General features: G+C 64.1%; 1 protein-coding gene across 3 annotated transcripts in view; it reads right to left on the minus strand.

Annotated features, from left to right (window-relative positions):
• The window catches only part of RAI1 (retinoic acid induced 1), a 116303-nt gene that overhangs the window by 2342 nt on the left and 93848 nt on the right, over positions 1 to 20113 (minus strand). For all 3 annotated transcript variants that reach the window (XR_013446045.1, XR_013446046.1, XM_036113058.2), the window contains exons 3-4: positions 5903 to 11444; positions 1902 to 1995 (exon numbers count right to left, since the gene is read on the minus strand). Coding sequence is in view for 1 of the 3 variants with exons in the window: in XM_036113058.2 (XP_035968951.2) it covers positions 1902 to 1995; positions 5903 to 11428 (5620 nt within the window). In the remaining 2 variants the exon portion in view is untranslated. The remainder of the gene's footprint in view (positions 1 to 1901; positions 1996 to 5902; positions 11445 to 20113) is intronic.

Here is a 20113-nt window from a genome sequence, read left to right on the forward strand (position 1 = left end):
CTGAAAGCATGCCTTCCAAAGAGCACTGAGCTCAAACCCCAGGCCGGCTGCACACGTGGTGTCCTCCCCGCCCCACATCCCACTGCAGGCCTGACGGTCAAGGGCTTGGGTCTGCGCAAGCGAAGGGCAGGAGCTCACCACGTCCCAAACCAGCTTGCTCAACCACCCCCCAGCATCCCCCCCCGGACATGCAGAAGGGGGACCATAGGAAGGAGCTGGGTCATCGATTCTCGGTGCCTCTCTTGGTGTCTGCACCTGGGGACCGTGGGGCCCCCGCGGCCTGAGTGTGGAAAGGCTCAGACAGGACCCGTGGCGCGCTGGCTTCGGCCAGCAATTCCAAGTCACTTAGCCCCAGGGAGGTGCTCGTTAATGGGGTTGAACGCACAGGGTTAGTGGGCCAGGGCGGCAGGGAAGGGCAGAGGGGGGCAGCCCCGGTGCCCTGCGGTCCGAGAGGCCACACCTGGAGACCCAGGGCCTGGGTAGGTGCACGGTGCACACGGAGGCCCAGGGCTCCCGTCTGGATGTCCCGCCTAGCCCCCTGCCTCAGGCCCTCTGCCCTCCACCCCTCCTGCCTGGCCAGAGGTGCCCCGGCCAGCCCGCCCTTCCAGCCTCCGGGCTCACTTGTTCTCCCAGCTTCTCTGGCTGTCGCCCCCCGCAGCTGTGAAGTGCTGGCGCCCACTCCCCCCACGCGGCCCCCTCCCGCGATCTGACGACCCCTTGGGCTGACAGCCAGCTGGACAGCTCCCCAACCTGTGCACAGGGAAGCAGCCACGTGTCCCGGACGGATGGCCAGGAGTTTTGCTCCAAGCGCCCTCCCTGGGCCGCCAGCCTCTGCAGGGTGGCTCCGTAGCTCCGCCCACGCAGAAGAGGCCCCAGCCCGTGAATCTGGGCGGCCTGGGGGACTCGGTGGGGTCAACTGTGGGGGGCGGGAGAGCCCGCGTGGAGCAGGGCAGAGCTGACCGGACCGCCAACCATGCGCCTCCCCCCCTTCCGCCCCACCGCAGTGAGTGGTGCGGGGGTCCGTGAGCGGGCCAGCGGAGCAGCACAGCCCTCAGCACACCCCTGGCCGGCCTCACACCTGCCTCCCAACACGGGGAAGTTGGCCCCTGGCTCCGCACCTCCCTCTCCCTGCCCCTCCCCTAAGGCCTGCGCACTCAGCGCCCATGAGGTCTCTGCAAGCCCCTTCTCCCTGAGTCAGCGTCTCCTCCTCCCGTGGCAATCCCCAGGGCCCTACAGACATCCCTACTATGTGGGGAATCCTCCGGACACTTCATTCGGAACAGAACCTGTATTGCTCCAAGCCCCTAACCAGCTGCTGCGCACCTCCCCTGACCTTGGGGGGCCTGGCGCCAATGCCGCCTCCTCCAGGAAGTCCTCCTGCATTCCCTCCCAGCTCAGACAGGATGAATCTCTCCCACGGCACACATTCTCTCCACCCTGTCTGGTCTCCATAACTCTGGGCAAGGATCATGATTTTCCTGTCTGTCCCACTCACAGGTGAGGCCCCAGGGGGCTGGACAGTACTGGGGTGAGAGAGAGAGAGCACGGGATGTGGAGCCAGACAGGCAAAGTCTGTCCGTGCTGCTGTGTGTGGCCGTGGGGAAGGCAGCCTATCCGTAAAGATGCAACTGGGGACAGAGCCAGGGCCTGACGCCCGGCCTGGAGCAGAGTGGGTGTGAATTAATCCCCGCAGAAGGAGGGGTGCAGCTCGTGCTCGCATCCCAGCCCTGGCCAAGGACCCGTCCCCACTCAGTCCTGTGTGTGCTCCTGCGGGTGACTTGGCTGGGGCTGCTGCCGCCCCGGGAGCAGGCGGGGGCGGGTGGGGTGCAGGGGAGGTCTGATCCTGTCTCCAGGCCTCCGGGGCCTCCCTGGCCTCCCTGTCCCCTGGGGCTGGCTCTTACCCGCATCGGTGGCACACGGGTAATGGTAGGTGTGGGTACATCCTTTGTGGCAGCACCCGATGGTGGCCCCGGCTTCCTGGCAGCTGGAACAGGTCTGGCGAGGAGAGAGGGAAGCTGGGGTGAGTCTGCAGTGGGCCCCTCACGGACCACACCTCCCCCACCCCAGAAATCAGTTGGAAGGAGGTTGCAGGTGGCCCGAGGGCTGATTCTGTGGCAGCCCCGGGCTCGGATGAGGGGACCCTCTTGGGGCAGGGGCATGTCGAACCTCACGGATAAATGTCGAACCTCATGGGTTCGCATCCCAGCTCTGCCATTCTGCGCTGGGTGACCTCAGCCGGTCACCCGAAGTCTCCAGGCCCCACCTGGGTGCGGAGGGAGGGCCCCCCCGCCCTACGGGCCGGTCGTGTGAAGATCACACGGGAGACACCATGTGCCCAGCAGACGACAAGAAGCGGTGAGGCCGCTGTGGGTGTGGCTACTGGTTGGGGCTGAGCAGGGGTTCGGCGTGCAGGGCACAGGGGGTGTCCTTACCCACTGGCTCCTCCCAGGGGCTTGGGGACTGTCATGAACCCCATTTTCTAGATGGTGAAACTGAGGCCTCTACTCCAGGCGAGCGTGAAGGCAATGAGCATCGTCTTCTACCCTGTCTGGCAGCCACGCGAGCACGGAGCCCAGAACGGACCTGTCCCACCCTCCGAGGGGCCCCCCGCCCTGCCCAGGTGCATGGAGGAGGGGACAGGCCGAGTTGTTGTAGATGCACGCGGTGTCCCATACCTGGCCCAGCTGTCCGAAGAGGGACGTGGCCGGGACAGCTGGGCCACCCCGAGAGGGCCCTCCGAAGAGCGAGAGAAACCCTGCGGCCTGCAGAGGGACAGGCTGGGCCCCGAGTCCCGCAGACTCCAGAACTCCAGCCCCGCCGTACCAGTCGGGAGGTACATACGGTGGGGAAGCAGAGCAGTGGCAGGCCCAGGCCCCAGCGCTAAGCCACCGGGACGGGTCACTCATGCGGTGCCCCGCGGGCCTGGAAGCAGCCACCTCATAACTTTATGATGTTGGTATTATCATAATTCTACCCAGGTTACCTCCCGAGGCTGAGTAACCTGCCTGAGGGCACACAGCTCCCAGGTAGCTGAGCTGGGCTTTGAGCTGGCAAAAATCTCCCCGTACTGCTCGGGGCCGGGGGTGGGCTCCATCCCACGTCCACGACTAAGAGAGAGACCCCGCCTCCAGCATCTGGGAGAGACCATGAGTGAGAAAGTTCTCCCACCTTCCCGGGGAATAAGGCCTGGGAACGCTCCCTATGGCATCAAGCTGGGAGGGGGGAGGTACAGGGAGACGGGCTGGGTATGTTCTGGAACATCAGGTTTCCATACATGCCTTCAGATGGGCAGTTGCCTTCCGGTCAAGGCTGAGATCTCCTGGGGCTGTGGGACCCAACAGTGCCTCAATTTCCGGCCCACAAAGAAGTGACGGAGCGGGAGGGGGGCCAGGGCCAGGCCCAGGCCCTCAGGTGTTTTGTTGGTTAAAGGGGAATAGCCAGAGGGGCGGCTTCACACCACCCTGCCTGCACTGAGGCCCCCCCCAAAAAACTGGTGAGCGGCGTTCCAGACACAAAGAAACCGAGGTACAGAGAGACAGAGGCGTTGGGCCCTTCTGAGCCTAGCACCCGAGCTCTGACCCCCTGCTCCCCCAGCCGGGCTTGTGAACCTGCCAAAGGATCCCAGGCTGGTGGGGGGGCCCAAACTGGGGTCTGAGCCCTTGCTAGCAGCTTCTAAATAACACCCAGTGAGAGGTGCATGCCCCCATCCTTGGCATCCATGGCCAGGCCTCACCTGGAGAGGACATGGGGTCTGCAGTGGTTCTGGGCAGAATGAGAAACTGAGGTCCCGGGAGGTGGGCATGGGAGGGCTGAGGGACAACAGTTTGTGTGGGGGTTCTCGGGAGGGGTCAGAGAAGAAAGAGGGCTGTCCCTGAGTGGCCCCCACAGAACTTCTGTGCCCCCGAGAGCGAGAGTGAGGCCAAGGTACTAACAGGCGTGCCGGGGCTGGGGACCCTGCCGCAGGGGGCCCCTGCTGTGCACTGGGGAGGTAGCCCTACCACCCTGCTAACGGGGTGTGACCTTCCGAAGCTCCCAGAGGGCAGTGACTTGCTGGAGTCACAGAACCCACTGTCAGCAGAGCTAAGATTTGAACCTGGGTCTGTGTGTCTCCAAGGGAGCCAAGGCTGCAGGAGGCGAGGGCATGGAGCCGGGACCCTCAGAAGTCTCAGGGCCTGGCCGTCTCTCCAGAGTGTTCTGAGCGTCCGGTGGGGGGACGCTGCTTTGCTGGGCCCCCGTGAGGCTCAGCCCGGCTGCCAGCTCGGGCCTGGCCCAGGGCCATTGGACGCAGGAAGGCCTTTTAGACCCCATCTGAGCTGCCTTGGGGGACGTAGGAAGATGCGGCCGGGGAGCAGTGAAGCCCTGCTGGTGTGTGTCCTAACCCCCCCAGCATCCCCCACCCCGGCCTGACCTTCCCAGGGATGCCCCAGTGGCAGGAGGTATAGGGCACAGCGGGCGGAGATGGGCGGAGTTCCAGCTCCAGCGCTCAAGAGCTGTGCGACAGCACGGAAGCAGGGTGCCACTCTGACCCCCAGCTCTCTCGTCAGTCCGGCAGGACTTTAGTCCAGGTCCATGAGGCGAGACCAGAGCTCCTGGGACAGGCTTAGCCCATGCTTGATTAGCCTACCACCATGGAAAAGACTGGATCGGGCCCCGGCTCAGAGAAGGATGGAGAAGCAGCACAGCCTGGTCCAGAGCCGTGGAGGCAGGGGAGGCCTGGATGGGGGGCCTGGTGGGGCGTGGGTGTCGGAGGAGGGGATTGGTGATCTGAGGGTATTACTTTTTAATGATGGAAGAGACTTGAGCCTATTTCAGGATGGCTGGGAAGGAGCCAAGAGCCAGCTATGGGGGGGGGGGGGGGGGAGAGAGAGAGAGAGAGAGAGGGAGGGGCACGGAAAGTGCAGGTGTCCTGTTGGAGGTGGGGTTTCCTCAGTCAGGCTGGAGGCCCCTGGGCAGGATGTCTGGGCCTGCAGAGGTCTCCCACCATGCCCCGCGGCAGTGGAAGGTGGGTGCAGGAACCCAGGCGAGGCCGAGGCCCTTGGGCACAGGGGGTGCGAGGGAGTGTCTGTCCCAGGTGTGGCTGTCCGTGTGCATGTGTGTCGGGGGGAGGTGGGCAGGAACACAGGCCCCAGGAAGAGACTGCTGACCCCAGCACCCCGTCTAGCTGCCTGCTCACTCCGCCACCTGCACCCCTCAGGAGGGAGCGTGAGGAGCAGGAACCCCTGGTAGCTGGAGTGGTAATAACAGTGCTGGTGAGCCGAGGCCCGGCCGACGTCCCCTGTCCTAGCAGAGGGCCGGCGGCGGGCGCTCAGACGGGCCTGGCGGTTTCACGGCATGAACTCACTCAGCCCTCACAGCCCCGCTGCGCGGCCCACGCCAGCATGAGGACGCGGGGGTACAGAGGGGCGAAGCCCCAGGCCCCGAGTCCCACGGGGAGGGATGGGCCGTGCTGGGATCTGAACCGAGAAGGCAGCCTGAGTTCCTGCTCACAGACCTTGGGGACTGGAGGTCCTCAAGGAGCACGTTATGACCGTTGCGGAGAGGTCCCCAGACCACCCTGCCCGAGGGGACACGTGCCGACCCACCGTGTGCGGAGAGGCTCCTTCCCAGAGCCCAAGGGGATAGGTAGGTGCTGGGACGGGGGGATGGGGGGGACCTGGAGCCGGAAGGTGCCGGGTGCCGGGCTGGGCAGGGCAAGTCGGGGACAGGGGTGGGCGAGCATGTCCTGCCTCGGCCTCAACTCCACCCCAAAGCTCCCCGGAGAGGAATTGGTGATGGCGGGTATGTTTGGCCCAAACCGTGGCGCCGGCAAAGATGTGGGGGGGGGGGGGGCTTTCCAATGGCCTGCCTGCCTGCCCGTCCTGCGCACCCTGGGCTCCCCGCCCCAGCCGGGCTGGCCTCTTACCATGTCCACGGCCACCTTCATGGCCTCCTGCAGCCCAAAGAGCTTCCCGGCTACCAGGTAGACCCCGCCCGTCCACACGGCGCAGGCCTCGTGCACCCAGTGTTCCTGGGTGTCCCCGCCAGGCTCGGCCGGTGGCTCCTTGCTGCACTCATGCTTGCGGCTCTTGTCAGCTGGGGCCGCCTCCTCGCCACCGTCCCCCCGACTGTCACAGCAGTAACAGCTCTGCAGCCGCCGGGACAGGCCCCGGGCGCTGGTGCGCAGCGAGCCCTGCTTGCCGGGGTCGGCCGGGCCCTCGGGCCTCGGGGGCTTGCCAGTGGCAACAGTGGCTGTGCACTCGAGGTCTTTGAGTGTTCTCTCGAGGGGCAGCGAGACCTCCTCGCAGGTGCCCTCCGGCCGCACCTTCTCCTTGAGTTTTGGCTTCTTTTTGGGGAGGCAGTGTTCGGGGTAGTAGGGCCCACAGAGGTCCCCGAGGTCCTTGAAGTTGGCCGGGTTTTGGCAGAGGCAGCAAACAAGGCAAGAGGTACTCAGGGCCTTGGAGACCACGGGCCCCAGATGCATGGTGGAGGAGAGGGGCAGGGAGGGCCGTGGCTGCAGGACAGAGCCTCCAGGGAGCGTGGCCAAGGAGGCCCCGGTCGCATCCAAGGAGAATGAGCATGAGGATGAGGAAGAGGAGGCGGAGGAGGAAGGCTTCCTGTGGGGCTTGGGCTCCTCCCCAGGGGAGTTGACCACAGTGCATATGGTGGTGAACGCGTCTCGCTTCTCCACCCGCACAAAGGGCGAGAAGGCCGGGGTGCGGCTGTCTGCCCGAAGCCGCTTGCACGAGGAAATGTACTTGAGGCGGATTTCAGGCTCGGCGGGATCCAGGGGCAGCACCTGCTGCTGCCGCCGCCGCTTGGCACGCCCCTTACAGGGTGAGGAGGTGGTGTTCTTGGCCCGGCCCCGGGTGAGGCGCTTTCGCTTGGAATAGCTGCTGTAGTTGGCGTGGCCCGGCTGCTTCTGCGCCCTCGTCTGCGCCTGGCAGGGCCGGCCCTCAGGGGACTGGGAGGCCAGGCCCAGCTCCTCCGTCTTTGGCTTCTTGCCTCCTCCACCAGAGCTGTCCTCACCGCCCCCCTGAGTGCCATTGGCCCTGTCTCGGGGGGTCAGGAGCAGAGCCGGGCCTAGATGAGGCCGCTTCTCCAAGGGACCTTTGGGGAGTCCAAGGGCTCCAGCCCTGCCTTTCCGGCTTCTCTTCTTAGGTGCCAGGGCAGTCCCCCCAGGCAGCAGGGCCTCGGGGGACGTGAAGGCCTCAGTTTTGAAACAGTCAGTTGAGGACAGTTTCTTACTGTTTAGGAGTTTGCCTTTTAAGGATCTGTTGGTCGGATTTCTGCATAACGGGTCGGCCCCCGGAGCTGCCGGGAGCTTCTGCCCAGGGCCCACATTTAACAGACCTTCTCCTGCCCCAACTGGGCTGCCGCCCGCACTCTTGAGCCCACGGTCCTTCTCAGGGAGAGAGGGGCTCAGAGGGTTACCGGGAGGGGCCCCCGGCGCCTTGCACGCAAACTTCTTCAGGCTGGGCGAGGTGATCTTCTGCACGATGGCCTCCAGCTTCAGGCCCCTGCCTTTCCGGGGCGGAAGCACCTTGGTCTTCATGGCCCCCTGGAAGGCCGCCCGCGAGGCGAGCTTCAGGCAGGCGTCAGGGGTCTCCGGGGGCGGGGGCTTCACGGCGGGCTCGCCGCCGTTGCCCTTGGCGGGCTTGGCCTTCTTGGGCGAAGACATCCTCTTGAAGAGGGTGGAGGGGTCCTCGGCTCCCTCCTCCTTCACGTCCCCCCCGCTGCCGCTCCGTAGAACCAGGTTCCGCTTCTTGGTGGGGACTGGCGCCAGGAAGGCCGACTTCCTCTTGAGCGCGTGGAGGGGCCGGTCAGAGAGCTTGCTGCCTGCGCCCGGCTTGGGGACCCGGGCCCGCTGGCTGGCCCTGCCCTCCTTCTGGGGGCTGCCGGAGACCTTGAACGAGGCAGGCAGGTGGTTGTTGGCCAGAAGCTTCTTGGCAGCGCGGCAGTTGGGGAGGCGGCTCTCCGAGGGCCGCCGCCTCTTGGCGTGAAACGCCTCCTGGGTTTTCGTGCGGGACCGCAGGATCATAGAGCGCTGGTCCTTGCCCGGGGTGCTGGGCGAGTCTGTCTCCTTGGTCTTGGAGCCCATGGGGCTGCTGTCCGAGGCCACGGGCAGGGCGGCCGGGTTACTGGGGCTGGAGGCTGCCTTGGGTGACGGCTTGCCCACCCGCTTGCCGGACTTGAAGGCAGCTCGCTGCTTGCCCCCCAGTTTGTCCGGGGGGGCGGGGGTGGTGGTCAGGCCTGGGGGTCCAGGCGTGCGGGGCTCGCTCAGGGCCGTGAAGGAGCGCGTGCACATCCTGGGGAGCCCTTCCGAGGCCCCCCGGCCTGGGGCTCCCGCTCCTTCCATCTGTCCCTGCGGGGGCCCAGTGCAGGATTCGGGGAGCAAGAGGTCCTTGGGCAGCACGGGCGCCCGGCACGGGGAGTCCTCAGCCTCCGGCAGCCCCCGGTGCACCCGCCGGCTCCGTAAGCTTTTGCCGCGGGGCACGGGCTCCTTCTTAGCGATGGGCGCCTCGGGCACGGCCGGCTTGTTGGGCTTCTGCGCCAGGGAGGCATCCGGGGCCAGCGTGGCGGAGTCCCCGGGCGCCAGCACCCCGTCGGGGCCTCCTTCGCCCGGCTTCATGTGGGACAGGGAGGACTCAAACCAGCTCTGGACCTTCGACTCGGCGCCCACGGTGGGGCCCAGCAAGATGACGGAGTCGCCGGACAGGTGGCACGGGGAGCCCCAGCCGGTCTTGGTGTCCAGCACCTCTTCCACCTCCTCCTTGGTGCACAGCAGGGGGGCCTTCGGCGACAGCGGGTCCGGCAGGCCGGGCCTCTGCTCGGGGCTGCCCAGGAGCTCGCACAGGGAGGAGTACTCCTCCTCCGCCTCCAGGTCCTCTTTCCTGCCGGGCGGTGGTAGCAGGGGCAGGTCCCCGAAGTCCGCGGCGGAGCAGCAGTGCCGGCTGTCCTCCAGCCAGCGGTCGGCCTTGCCCACCTCGGGGCACTGCAGCAGCCCACCCACCTCCTCCTTCACCCCGCCCGCCGCCTCCTGCGCTGAGTCCCGAGGCCCGGCGGCCTTGTCCCCGGGCGGCTCCCCCTCCTGGAAGCCCGGGCAGCCCGAAGCCTCATGGGCATTCTCCTTGCCCACGCCGTCGGAGGCCTTCCCGCCCTGCTCCAGGCCCTTGGTGAGCTCGCCGGGGTGCAGGCCCCAGCGGGGACAAGCATCACCCAGGTTTTCCTCGGGCCAGGCAAAGGGGTTGGTGCCATCCGCCGAGCTGGCGCTGGTCGTGTCCGGGAAGCAGTCGAAGGCTGCCGCGGCAGGGTCCGGCGTGGCGGCCCCGAGCGTGGTCTTGGGGCTAAAGGCGAGGGGACCGGCCGTCTTCTTGGGGTCCGGGGCGGCGAAGCCCACGGAAGGGTCTTCGAAGAGCCCCGGGCTGAAGTCCTTGGCACCGCCACCCTTGTCGAGCTGCAGGGCCTCGGGCAGGGCCTCCGGCTCCCCCGGCCGCGGCCACGCGTTCTTGGCCACGGCGTCCAGGCAGGCGCTGTGGTTCTCCAGCGAGAAGGGAGGCTTGCTGACGTCCTTGGCCGGGCCAGGCGCCTCGGCCCAGGCCTTCTCGGCCTTCTCGCCGATGGCCTCCTGCAGCCCAAGGATCTCGGAGGCCAGGTCCTCTTGCGCTAGGGCGCTGAGCAGGAGCCGCGGGCAGTCCCGCTCGGCCGCCACAAACTTGGAGAAGCTGTCGAGCGGCAGGCTGCCATGCAGGCTCTGGAAGGAGTCGTCGGACTTGGTGGACATGTCGTCGGGTGAGGTCACCGAGCAGGTGGACACCGACTCGGGCTTGGCCTTGGAGTTGCCGTGCACCCTGGCGGGGCTGCCGCGGGCCTGGCTGCAGTAGAGGAAGCTGCGCTCCAGCGGGTCCTCGGAGCCGCTCAGGTAGTCGGCGTCGGGCGGCTCAGCGTGCGTGGACTGCGGCGTGCTGCTCGGCGGCTCAGACAGCGGCGTGCCGGCCGCCTCGGCCGAGTAGCCGCTGCCCTCGGGGCTGCAGTGCTGACTCCGGTGCTGCTCCGGCGTCCTGGACGCCAGGTTCTTGGCGCCCTTCTTCTGCGGCATGGCGGCCTTGGACAGCAGCAGTTGCTGCACCGTGTTGGAGATGTTCTCCACCTGGGACGTCAGGGCCGTGAGGCTCTGCAGGCTGAGGTCCGACAGCAGGTTCTCGGGCAGCTTGTCCTTCGGCGGCGGCTTGCCGTTGCCCGCCTGGCTGTCCACCGAGCCGGCGGCATCGGTCGGGGAGGGGTTGAGCAGGGGCATGAAGTGGCTGTGGTCCGTGATGCCCGCAGGGAAGGCGCCGGTGCCGAGCGGCTGCTGGTTGTAGGGGAAGTTCTCTAGGTTGGGCATCAGCGGCGACGGGGTGGAGCTGTAGGAGGGCGAGCGGCCCACGGAGCGTGCGGGCGAGTGGCCGGAGCTGGGGCTGAAGGTCTGGTAGTACTGCTCCGGAGTCCTGACGGCCGCGTCCGGCTGGCAGTAGCCCGGGCCCTGCTGCCCGTAGTGCTGGTACTTGGCGAGGTTTTGGTAATGGAGGGTCTCCTGCGTGTGGTGCCGGCTCTGGAGCGCCGCCTGCTGCTGCTTCTGCTGGTCGTAGCCGAGGCGGCCGGACTGGTAGGCGTGAAGGTTCTGGACCCGCGGCCCCGGCGCCAGGCTGGCGCTGGCCGTCAGCGGCCGGTCGTGGGGCTGGGCGGACGGCGCGGTGCAACTCTTATAGGAGTGGGCGCCCTGGCCGCTGCCGCCGCTGCCGCCGCCACCCTGGGCGCCCTGGGCGCTGGAGGAGTAGCTGGAGGAAGCGGGGAAAGACTGGGAGTGCTGGGGGAAGTGGCCACCCTGCGGGAAGGGCAGTGGCGAGGCCATGTCGTTCTGCAGCTTCTGCCTTTGCAGTTTGGGGTACGCCAGGGGCTGCTGGGGCTGTGGCAGCTGCTGGACGTGCAGCGAGTGAGTCCGGAAGGGCAGCTGGGCGCCCTGCTCCGGGTACTGCCTGCCAGGGGGCACTGCCGCCTTTTTCATCAAGCTGTCGTCATATTTGCCCATGCCCCCCGGCAGGGGCTGCGGCTGCGGGGGCGGCGGCTGGGGGGCCCCCCAGGCCTGCAGGCTCTCCTCGCCCGAGTAGCGGCCGGGGTACGCGCTGCTGTCCTGCACGCTGTAGCCCGAGAAGGCCGGCCTGCCCTGCAGGGACTGCTGCGAGGCCAGGCCCTTGCCGCCCCGCGCCGGGCCGGCGGCCGAGCCGGCGCCGCCCTCGTAGGCCGGGTAGGGCTGCGGGCTGTAGTAGTCCTTGGCCAGCAGCCGCTGCCGCTCGCAGCTCAGCCCGGCCTGGCTCGGCTGCCTGTAATTCTCCAGGCGCGATGTGTCCTGTGAGGTCTGCTGGTAGTTCTGTTGTTTGCCATGGAAACCACACCTTTCTCGAAAAGACTGCATGACTCGGGCTGGTTATCTGTGAAAAGAGAAAGGGAGAGAGGGAGGGCGGGGAGGGGAGGGGGAGAGGGAGAGGGAGAGGGATTCAGACGGGCCATTTCCCTTCCCCTCCGAAAGCTGCCGGCCTCCCACCCCTCTCCCGCCCTGCCCTCTCCCCTGCAGCTCGTAATGGTCTCCCCTTTGCCCGAGCCTCCCCACCAGCTGTGCACATATTGACAACTTCTGTGTCGGGGGGGTGTGCTCTGTAATTCCCGGCCCGACATCGGCCCCGCGGCCCGCTGGGCCTGGCCCAGGATGGCCACCGCTGCGGCGAGGCGAGGCGCGGACCCACCACCCCACGCGCCCACGGGGGCCACCCCACCCTGGTCGGGGTCAGCTCCTCCCCTCCACCCCACCCATCATTCCCAGCGCTTCCCTGCCCACAGAACCATTTAGCAGAGCGCTTCCCGCTCTCCGGTCCCCGGGGGGCCGGCTGGGTCCTGCAATCGAGTCCCAGTGCGGCAGTGTTCGAGCGGGACCCAGCCGTGCGGGCAGCCGGGAAGGTCTGCCCCTGCCCAGAGGAGCCACTCACCAGGGCCTGCGGAGAGCGGGCGCGCATACACACACACACACACACACACACACACACACACACACGCACGCGCGCACCTCCATCACGGCCATGCCATCTGGAATCTGTCTGTTCCTCCTAGCAGACGTCGATTAGGGGCTGTGAGCCACTGTAGGCATAAAACGTCCCCTTCTCTGACTCCCAGTAACGCAGGACAGCGGCACCTGCCTCCTGGTTTGGTATCATAGGTGCGTAAACAGATTACGTGGCCCAGAGTGAGGGAGTGCATGCTAATGGGGGACAGAGCCGCAGTCCCTTGGCCACAGACGAGCGCCCCACAGCTGGGCGTGAGGCGCCCCGGAGGCCCCTCCCGTCTCCATCTCACAGGGTCAGCACCGGGGCACGCCAGGCCAAGAGCCCATCTGTTTATGATTTCAGGGGCTCGGGCCCCCGGTGAGGTCTAACCAGCCCTAACGCAGGATCTGGGATCAGGAAATGACCCCGGAGAAGCGGTGGGCCCTTCAGGGCAGAGCAACTGGATTCACACAACAGCGTCCAGGCTGAAGGTCTCCCTGACTGGGGGCCAGGTCACCCCAGAAGGCCCTCAAAGGAGGGAGAGGGGAGGAGCAAGGAACGTTCCAGGCTCAGGAGAAATCACATCGAGGAGTCTGGCAGTCAGCCAGACGCCCGGGGGGCGGCGGGGGCGGGGGATCAGGATTTACCCACAACCCTGCCACTGGTGGGGGGGGGCAAGAGGCAGAAAGAAAGGCCCGGGCCCCCAGGAGGGCACCGGGGACGGTCCAGTTCCCAGCCATTCCCAAGGTGAAAGAGGAAGGGGTGGCCTGCTTCAGGCCACAAGATTCCAGGGTTATAGGAGGGACCAGAAAGGAATAAAGAGGCACAGAAAAGAGAGAGAGACACACAGACGTGAGAAAGAGGACAGAGATGTGGGGGAGGATGGGGGCTCCCCCAGGAGGTCCAACTCACTCCTCTATTCTCTGCCCGGATCCCCCTTAGATGCCTTTCTCAGTGTTGGGGCTGACCAGGGTGGGGGCCAGGGGAGGGGCCCCATCCAGCTGAGCAGAGCAGCCAGAAGCCCCCAGGAGCCCTGTTAGCACAGCCCGGGGCCCACCTCCCCTGAGCTCGGCAGTCAGCTGACCCTGACTCAGGGGTAGATGCACCCGGGGCTGCTGTGAGAGGGGACCAGCGTCCCACAGGGCGAACCCCTGCCCACCAGGCCCGTGACGAACACAGCCCGGCGGCCTCCCCTCCCACCTCCCCCCGGATTCTTCACAGGCATCCCCAACAAGGAGAAATGTGCCCGCCCTTCTGACCCACTTCAGTCCCATCCCTGGCGGCTTGGATCAAACATTAGAGGAGGTGCCTGCCGCGATGCACCGGGCCCATAGGGGCTGGAGGCGGCACTCGGTTCTGGCCTGGTGGCTGTCAGCCAGCCAGGCGGCCCTGGGCCTCCTGAGCTCTGCGGAGAAGGCTTAGGGGCCGTCCCCTTCCACCCTTGGGCAGAGGAAATGAGCAGGCGCACAACCCGGCTGGCAGTGGAAGTCACTTTTATTAGGGTGTCACCGGCTGGCCGGCGGGGTCGGCAGCGGGCCCTGGCCAGGAGGGCCTGCTCCGGAGGACACGACACTGCGCTCCGCCTCCGTCCCCCCGGCCTGTGTTTCTGAGCCCGGAATGCGCAAACCCAGGCCTGCTCTGGAGGCGCGGGAGCTGAGCTGCGCGTCATATATCTGAACAAATTACATTTCGGCTTTTATTAGTCCCAGATCGCTCCCATTTCCTGCTGAGTGTCCTGTGGATATCATTAACATTTCTACAGCTTTATTTTTTATTTTTTATTTTTCTTCACATTCTCCAAAATGCATTACTGGAAACATTACTTAAAAAGAGAGAGTGCTATGGCCAGTGTCCTTTCCCCCCCACCTTTAATCAGTCCAGCTGCTGTGTCTTTTAATTTAGCCGAGCTGTATTAAAGGCGGGTTTCCCAATACACACAAGCCCTGGATGCGGTGAAAGCATCTATCTCTAAGAAAAGACAGTTCAATTAAAATACGAGAAGCCCAGTGCCTGATGGAGAACGCAGGCAAAAATGCTCACCCCAACACCACCCTCCAACCCCAGGCGGCGGGAGAGGGGAGAGGGACGGTTGCAGGAACAAAGGCGTGGCATCAAAGTCGGCTCGAGGTCCGCCAGCTCAGCCAGGAGAAGACGGGGCTCTGCCTCTTTAAGAGCTGCCTCAGGCCTGCCACAGGCTCTGTTGTTATTAATTATTATGATTATGATTACTTTTCAAGAGCACTAGGACAGGACAAGGAGGGGGAGAGAGGCACGCACTAGGCAGGGGTGGGCGGCAGCAGGAAGGGCCCCTTTGGCAGAGATGATGACCTCTGAACCTCGGGAGGGGAGGAGGGGAGCAGAGGGGGACAGACCCGGGGTCTGGCCTCAGTGGGTTCAGCTGGAGGGAGAAGGGCACCCCCTAACACATCCTCGCGGGGCTCCTTCGGGTCCAGTCTAGCCTCCCCCTCCTTGCTTCCCCCACTGGGTCTTGGGGACACTGGGTCAAGGCCTGATCTCTGAAGTTCCTGAGGGGAGGGAGGAAGTCAGCCTTGAGCGTCCTCTAGGCACCAGATACGATGCTTAGGACAGAAGTCCCTTATGACAACTCTTGGAAGGCAGTGTTCCCAGGCTCCTGGACCGAGGGAGCAGAGGAGGACCGGGTGGGGGGTGGTGGGGGTGGTGGGGGACCCTTGGCATTGGCCGGGAATGCTTACTCTTGTGCAGGTTTGCTCAGTTAACACTTTGACTATTCCGCCCTTCCAGAGAAAAAAGGTGAGGTTCAGAGAGCAAGAGACCGACCTTTGAGCCCACCCACAGTGAAGTTCCTTTTGCTGGATGACCAGACCGAGGGTGCACGTTCCCTTCCTTGGACCCCACACCAAGAACTCCCACCTATAGGAAGGCATCTTGGAGCGTGGCAGCAAGAAGGTGCTGGAAGGGGAGGGGAGAGGGCCCCTCTGCAGCCTCTGAGGCCCTGAAGGCCAGGCCAGGACCGCCCCTCTTATTCGGGGAGCCGGACCCACCTCAGGGAGGTCCACTCATGAGCAGTGCTGGTCACTGGCCACCTGCTATCACCCCATAACTGCTGTCCCTGGGCCCACAGCCCCTCCAGTGCCCTGGATCAGGGAAATGGGCACAGCGTGGGCCAGAGCTGCCGCAGCTCCCATAGGGGACCCGGTGGAGCCCAGCTGGGAGGCTGTGGCTGGAGGTTTTCCTGAGGGAGAGGGGTGGTGGGAGAGGGGCAGGGTGGGAGACGGAGGAAGAGAGAGGGAGGAAGACAGAAGGAAGCTTTCTGTTCCCCAGCAGCGGCTGTGAGACTGCTGGTTCCATCCTACCCACTTACCCAAGGTTGTTTTATGACCCGGTTTCCTAATTTGTAGCTGCAGGGAAAAATGCAAAAAGCCAACCCACTCAAGGCCTGGGGACTAGGAAGAAGGAGAAAGTTCCCTGGGGCAGGAGGCTGGGGATGGGGCCGGGGGTGTCCAGCGAGGAGTGAAGAAGGTAGGACCACCCTGCACCTCCCCATCCGTCTGGGGTGAGTGAGGAATACTAAGTAGGAAACCTCGATTAAAATGATAAATCGCTGGGCGCCTGGGTGGCTCAGTTGGTTAAGCGACTGCCTTCGGCTCAGGTCATGATCCTGGAGTCCCTGGATCGAGTCCCACATCGGGCTCCCTGCTCAGCAGGGAGTCTGCTTCTCCCTCTGACCCTCCCCCCTCTCATGTACTCGCTCTCTCTCATTCTCTCTCTCTCAAATAAATAAATAAAATCTTTAATAAAATAAAAAAAATTTAAAAAAAAAAAAAAAAAGATAAATCGCTAGCCAGCTTTCCCGCTGACCTGTGGGGTCTACTTTGAATCCTAAGGGCCTGGCTTGAATAGGGGAAGGGATGAGCTTCCAAGGAGTCCACAAGACAAACAACTCAGTCCCTGTAGGCCCCAGGGAAGGGTTAGGGTCCTTGGCCTAGAGGCTAGTGGGGAGGGAGGGACCCGAGCCAGAGGGGAGAGCCCTGCTAGGGCAGAGGGGGACAATCCTGGGGCATACAGAATCCCAGAGAACAAGGCAGCCCCCACCTCAAAGGATGGCCTCTCAAGACCACTCCATGTGGGCAGCACCCCCAACACTTGACACGCACCCCTCCTCATTCATGGGTACCCACGCACGCTCCATGGGAGAACCCCACGGGAGTCCGGCATATGCCTCTGCAGGGCCTCGCTCGGGTGGGAGGACCCGGGGGCTGGGGGTCCTGAATACTCAGAGGCAAGCTATGGGGTGAGAAGGGCAAGACTCTGGAAGACCGCCTTGCACTCTCTCCAGATGCAGGGCGGGTCCCCAGCCAGGCTCTGTCTCTGAGGCTAGGGACCCCAGGTGAGGCGGGATCTCAGGGCTCTTTGGAGGAAGTCTGAATGGAGAGCAGAAGCTTCTGGACTCTCCAGACATTTGGAAAGCCTCCCCTCGAAGCCCACCAATGCTGTCTCCTCCAAGGCCCCAGCTGCAGAGGCCTCAGAGACCCTCCTAAGGCCCATGAAGATCCTGTCCTCAGGGTCTTACCACTAAGAGGATGCCCCGCTCCTGGGGCATCACGGGGTGTGTGGAGCGTGGACTGTGCTAGTTTCTGGAAGCCCCAGGCCCAGTTAGGAAGCCACAAAACCATTTCCAGGAGCAGTAACCTGTGGAAGTACCACAGCCCAGGGACTGGGCAACAGGACCCAGATCTCCCGCTGGGTGCCTGACTTCTAAAGCTGAGCCCTGCTCCACAGCCACACCCCACTGCCCCACGGCGCGGTTTCTGGGATGCGGTGGTCAACGGGCCCCCAGACCTGGGCCGTCCAAGACGGAGGGGCCTGCGGTCCAGGTGACCAGCTGGGATAGCTGTGGGGTGCAAGAGAGGATTCAGCAGCAGTGGTGCTGTGGGCATTCCAGAGCTCCCACTCTGGGGCGGGGGGACACTCATCTATTATCAGCTCCATACTTACCAGTCTCTTGTGGACAGTAATTGTTTTTAGATCATTTTATTCGCCATTCAACAAAAAAGATGGCACCACCTCCCCCCCTCGCTGTCAAAATGAGGATAAGAAGGGGGACGGGGGGTTCCTGACTCCTGAGATGTCATCAGCTAGGAGGGCTGGGGTCTGGTGGCCCACACATTCGGAAATGCCAGGTCAGCAAGCCAATGGGCTGGCTCAGAGGCTGCTGTGGGCATCTGAGGGGACCCACGGGGCGGGGGCGCGGGGAGAGCGGGGAGGGGCTCCCGGTCTGCTCTGTGATCCTTCCCACCAAAGCCCCAGATGTTTCTGGCCTTGCGGGCCGCCGCACAATGTGGATCAGACAGGATCTATGTGTCCGCTGGCTCTGAGGGCAGGCAAAGGTGAGAGAGCCCAACCTCTCACCCCAGCCTGTCCTTGAGGGCCACCCCGCGTGCCCCGAGGGACCCTGACTTCCCTGTGGAAGTGGCTTCATCAGCTAGTGGCTTGTCTGGCTGCTTCCTGTGCTGGGAAGACCATTCTGATCTCTGCACGCCTTGCTCCCTCGGCTCCAACAGGACTTTGCTCATGTCACCTTCCCAGGGACCGCTCCCTGACCACTGTGCTTGGAAGAGCACCCCGTGCATGCCTCCTCCCCTACTTCTATCACGTGCTCACCTCCTTGTCCTAAGCCACGTGGCTGGCTGGCTTTACGGCTGGTCTCTCCTCTTTAGAACTACAGTTCCCCGAGCAGGCGTTTTGGCCGGTTTTGTTCACAGCTCTACCCCCATATCCCCGAACAATAAATATGTATTGAATGAATAATGTATCAGTGTCACATTAACCCTATGGAAATATCCAGAACCAGCCGTCGATGGCAGCGAAGAGAACAACTGGGTAGACATGGGGGGGGGGGGCTTATCACCACAACCCCTCGTTCATTCCACAGAGAACAAGCTCCTTCTGGCATGGCAGGTAATGCACCTGAGCGAAGCCAGCAGGTGGGGATGGAGGCACACTGAGGGACCCCAGTCCCAAATAAAGTGAGGGGGCGCCCCACCGAACTCCAGCAGAGCTTTGGGAAGGAGAGCGCCAGAGCTTCGGAGTTTTTTTTTTTTTTTAATAAAAAGGGAAGTCTCTCGTTTTAATAAATGTTATCGACCAAGTAAAAAGTTTAACACCCCAGAGTTGAAGAGGGCCCGTCTGTGGGCTGCAGCTCATCACAAGCCCCCGGGTGTCACACGCTGATGTAACTGGTGCGCATGGAACTTTGCAAGGGCAGAGCCAGCGGGAGCAGAGTTCGAGCACCTAGCAGGTGGTCATGGCACAGGCAGGCGCTCGGTGTGAAGGAATGAGAATGGGGGAGCACCCAGAACCTTCCCTGGGCCTTGGGAGAAGTCCTGAGACCAGCACAACCCAGGGAAGCGTGGAGTGGGGCCGCAGGGTGAGCGACTGGGGGAGGCAGGGCCTGAGTGGCTGGGGCCCCACGGGGAAGGTAAAGCTCAGAGGTGCACCCAGGTGGGGGAGCCGCAAAGGCTCGGAGGCAGGAGGCCTAGGCCCCCAGGGGTGGTAATAACCTTCGGAGCATTCCACCCCAGGCACCAGATGAGGCCCTGCTATCCGCCCCCCCCCCCCCCCCCCCCCCGCTTTGCTGGGTCCCTGCAGGGCTCCTTGGTGGCGCTTATCACAGTGGTAATCACATAATTAATGGTATAATGAGCTGCTTTACATGTGCCTCCCTGGGCAGAATGTAGCCTGATGAGGGCAGGGGCTTCCTCATCTGTGTGGTCCTACGCCCTAAGTGCAGAAACTGTCCCGACCAGGTGCCAATTAAATATTGCTTGGATGGCTGGGCAGATGGGATGGGTGAGGGGCTCAGTGCTGGCTTGGGTGCATCATTTAACCTACCCACAGCTCTAAGGGATGATGACGACAGGCCTGAAGACCAGCCAGGACCCGTGCAGTAGCCAATCAGGAAGGAAAGCCCACAGGCTTCCCCTCTGTCCTCCACACCACCTGGGTCACAGCCCCTCCCTCATCAAGCCCGTTCTGTTCAGCTTACAGTCAGGTGGGGTGGGCTGGAGTTGGGTGCTGAGGATACAGAGGGAAACGCAGCAGGGCCCCTGCCCTCCTGAGGCTGACAGACACCCAGGAGGCTGTGGGGTGGGGAGTGCAGGCGGTCAGGGCAGGCTGGCAGGAGGGCGTAATTATGTGAGGAAGGGTGAGGGCCCACCGGGTGGAAGGAGCGGCCTGAATGAGGCTGGAGGCAGAACACAGCAAGGTGGGCACCTGCGCATATCTCCCCTCCCCCACCTCAGGGGGCCCGGCTGCAGCCGGTCAGATGCCCTCTGTTCTCATGGCACCAATCCCCAGCAATCCTGCAAAGTCACCCGGATTTGTTAGCTGCCCCGTATGGCTGCTGGGGAGCCAGCACTCCCTCTGTGCCTTTGGAACCCACTGATCTGCGGCCCAGGCTGGAGGGGGGTCTCTGGCTCGTTTCTGACCTGGTGCTGCCTACCTCTCCCTCTACCTCCCGCCCACAAGGCCAGCTGCTAGCAGCACTGAGCCACCAGAAGCCACTTTCTATAGAGCATATTCTAGGTCAAACTTCCCCCTCCTTTTGCAGAGGGATTAACAAGCCCAGAGAGGGACAGTGACTTGTCCAGGAGGCCCAGCACGGCTGAGATCCCTCTACAGCTCTGGGCCCCTTGGTCCACCAGAAAATGAACTCGGAGCTGCAAGCCCAAAGGGGGAGGGGTCAAGGTCCTCCTGTTGGACACCCCAGCTTTCCGGAGGAGCCAGGGAATGTCTCCCCCCTTCCCCAGCCTGGGCGGGAAGAACCCCTCCCTTCCCTGCCTTTGACACCCCCTCTGCGCAGCATCCTGACAGTCGGGGAGGCTCAGTAAGCCAGCCCCTCCCAGCCCCGTTCCACCTGGGAGAGCCAGGGAATTGGCGCCCCCTCCCCCCCAGCCCCCAGGGGAGGAAGCCGCCTGTCAGGCCGCCACGGCGTGTCAAATCCTCTTGCTGCCTAATTGTGAGACGGCGGCGTTTAAAGGAAACGCTTTTCTGGCCGCCTGCCACACCGCAAACTGCTTGGT

Source organism: Halichoerus grypus, chromosome 2, assembly GCF_964656455.1.
Source record: "Halichoerus grypus chromosome 2, mHalGry1.hap1.1, whole genome shotgun sequence".
Lineage (NCBI taxonomy): Eukaryota > Metazoa > Chordata > Mammalia > Carnivora > Phocidae > Halichoerus > Halichoerus grypus.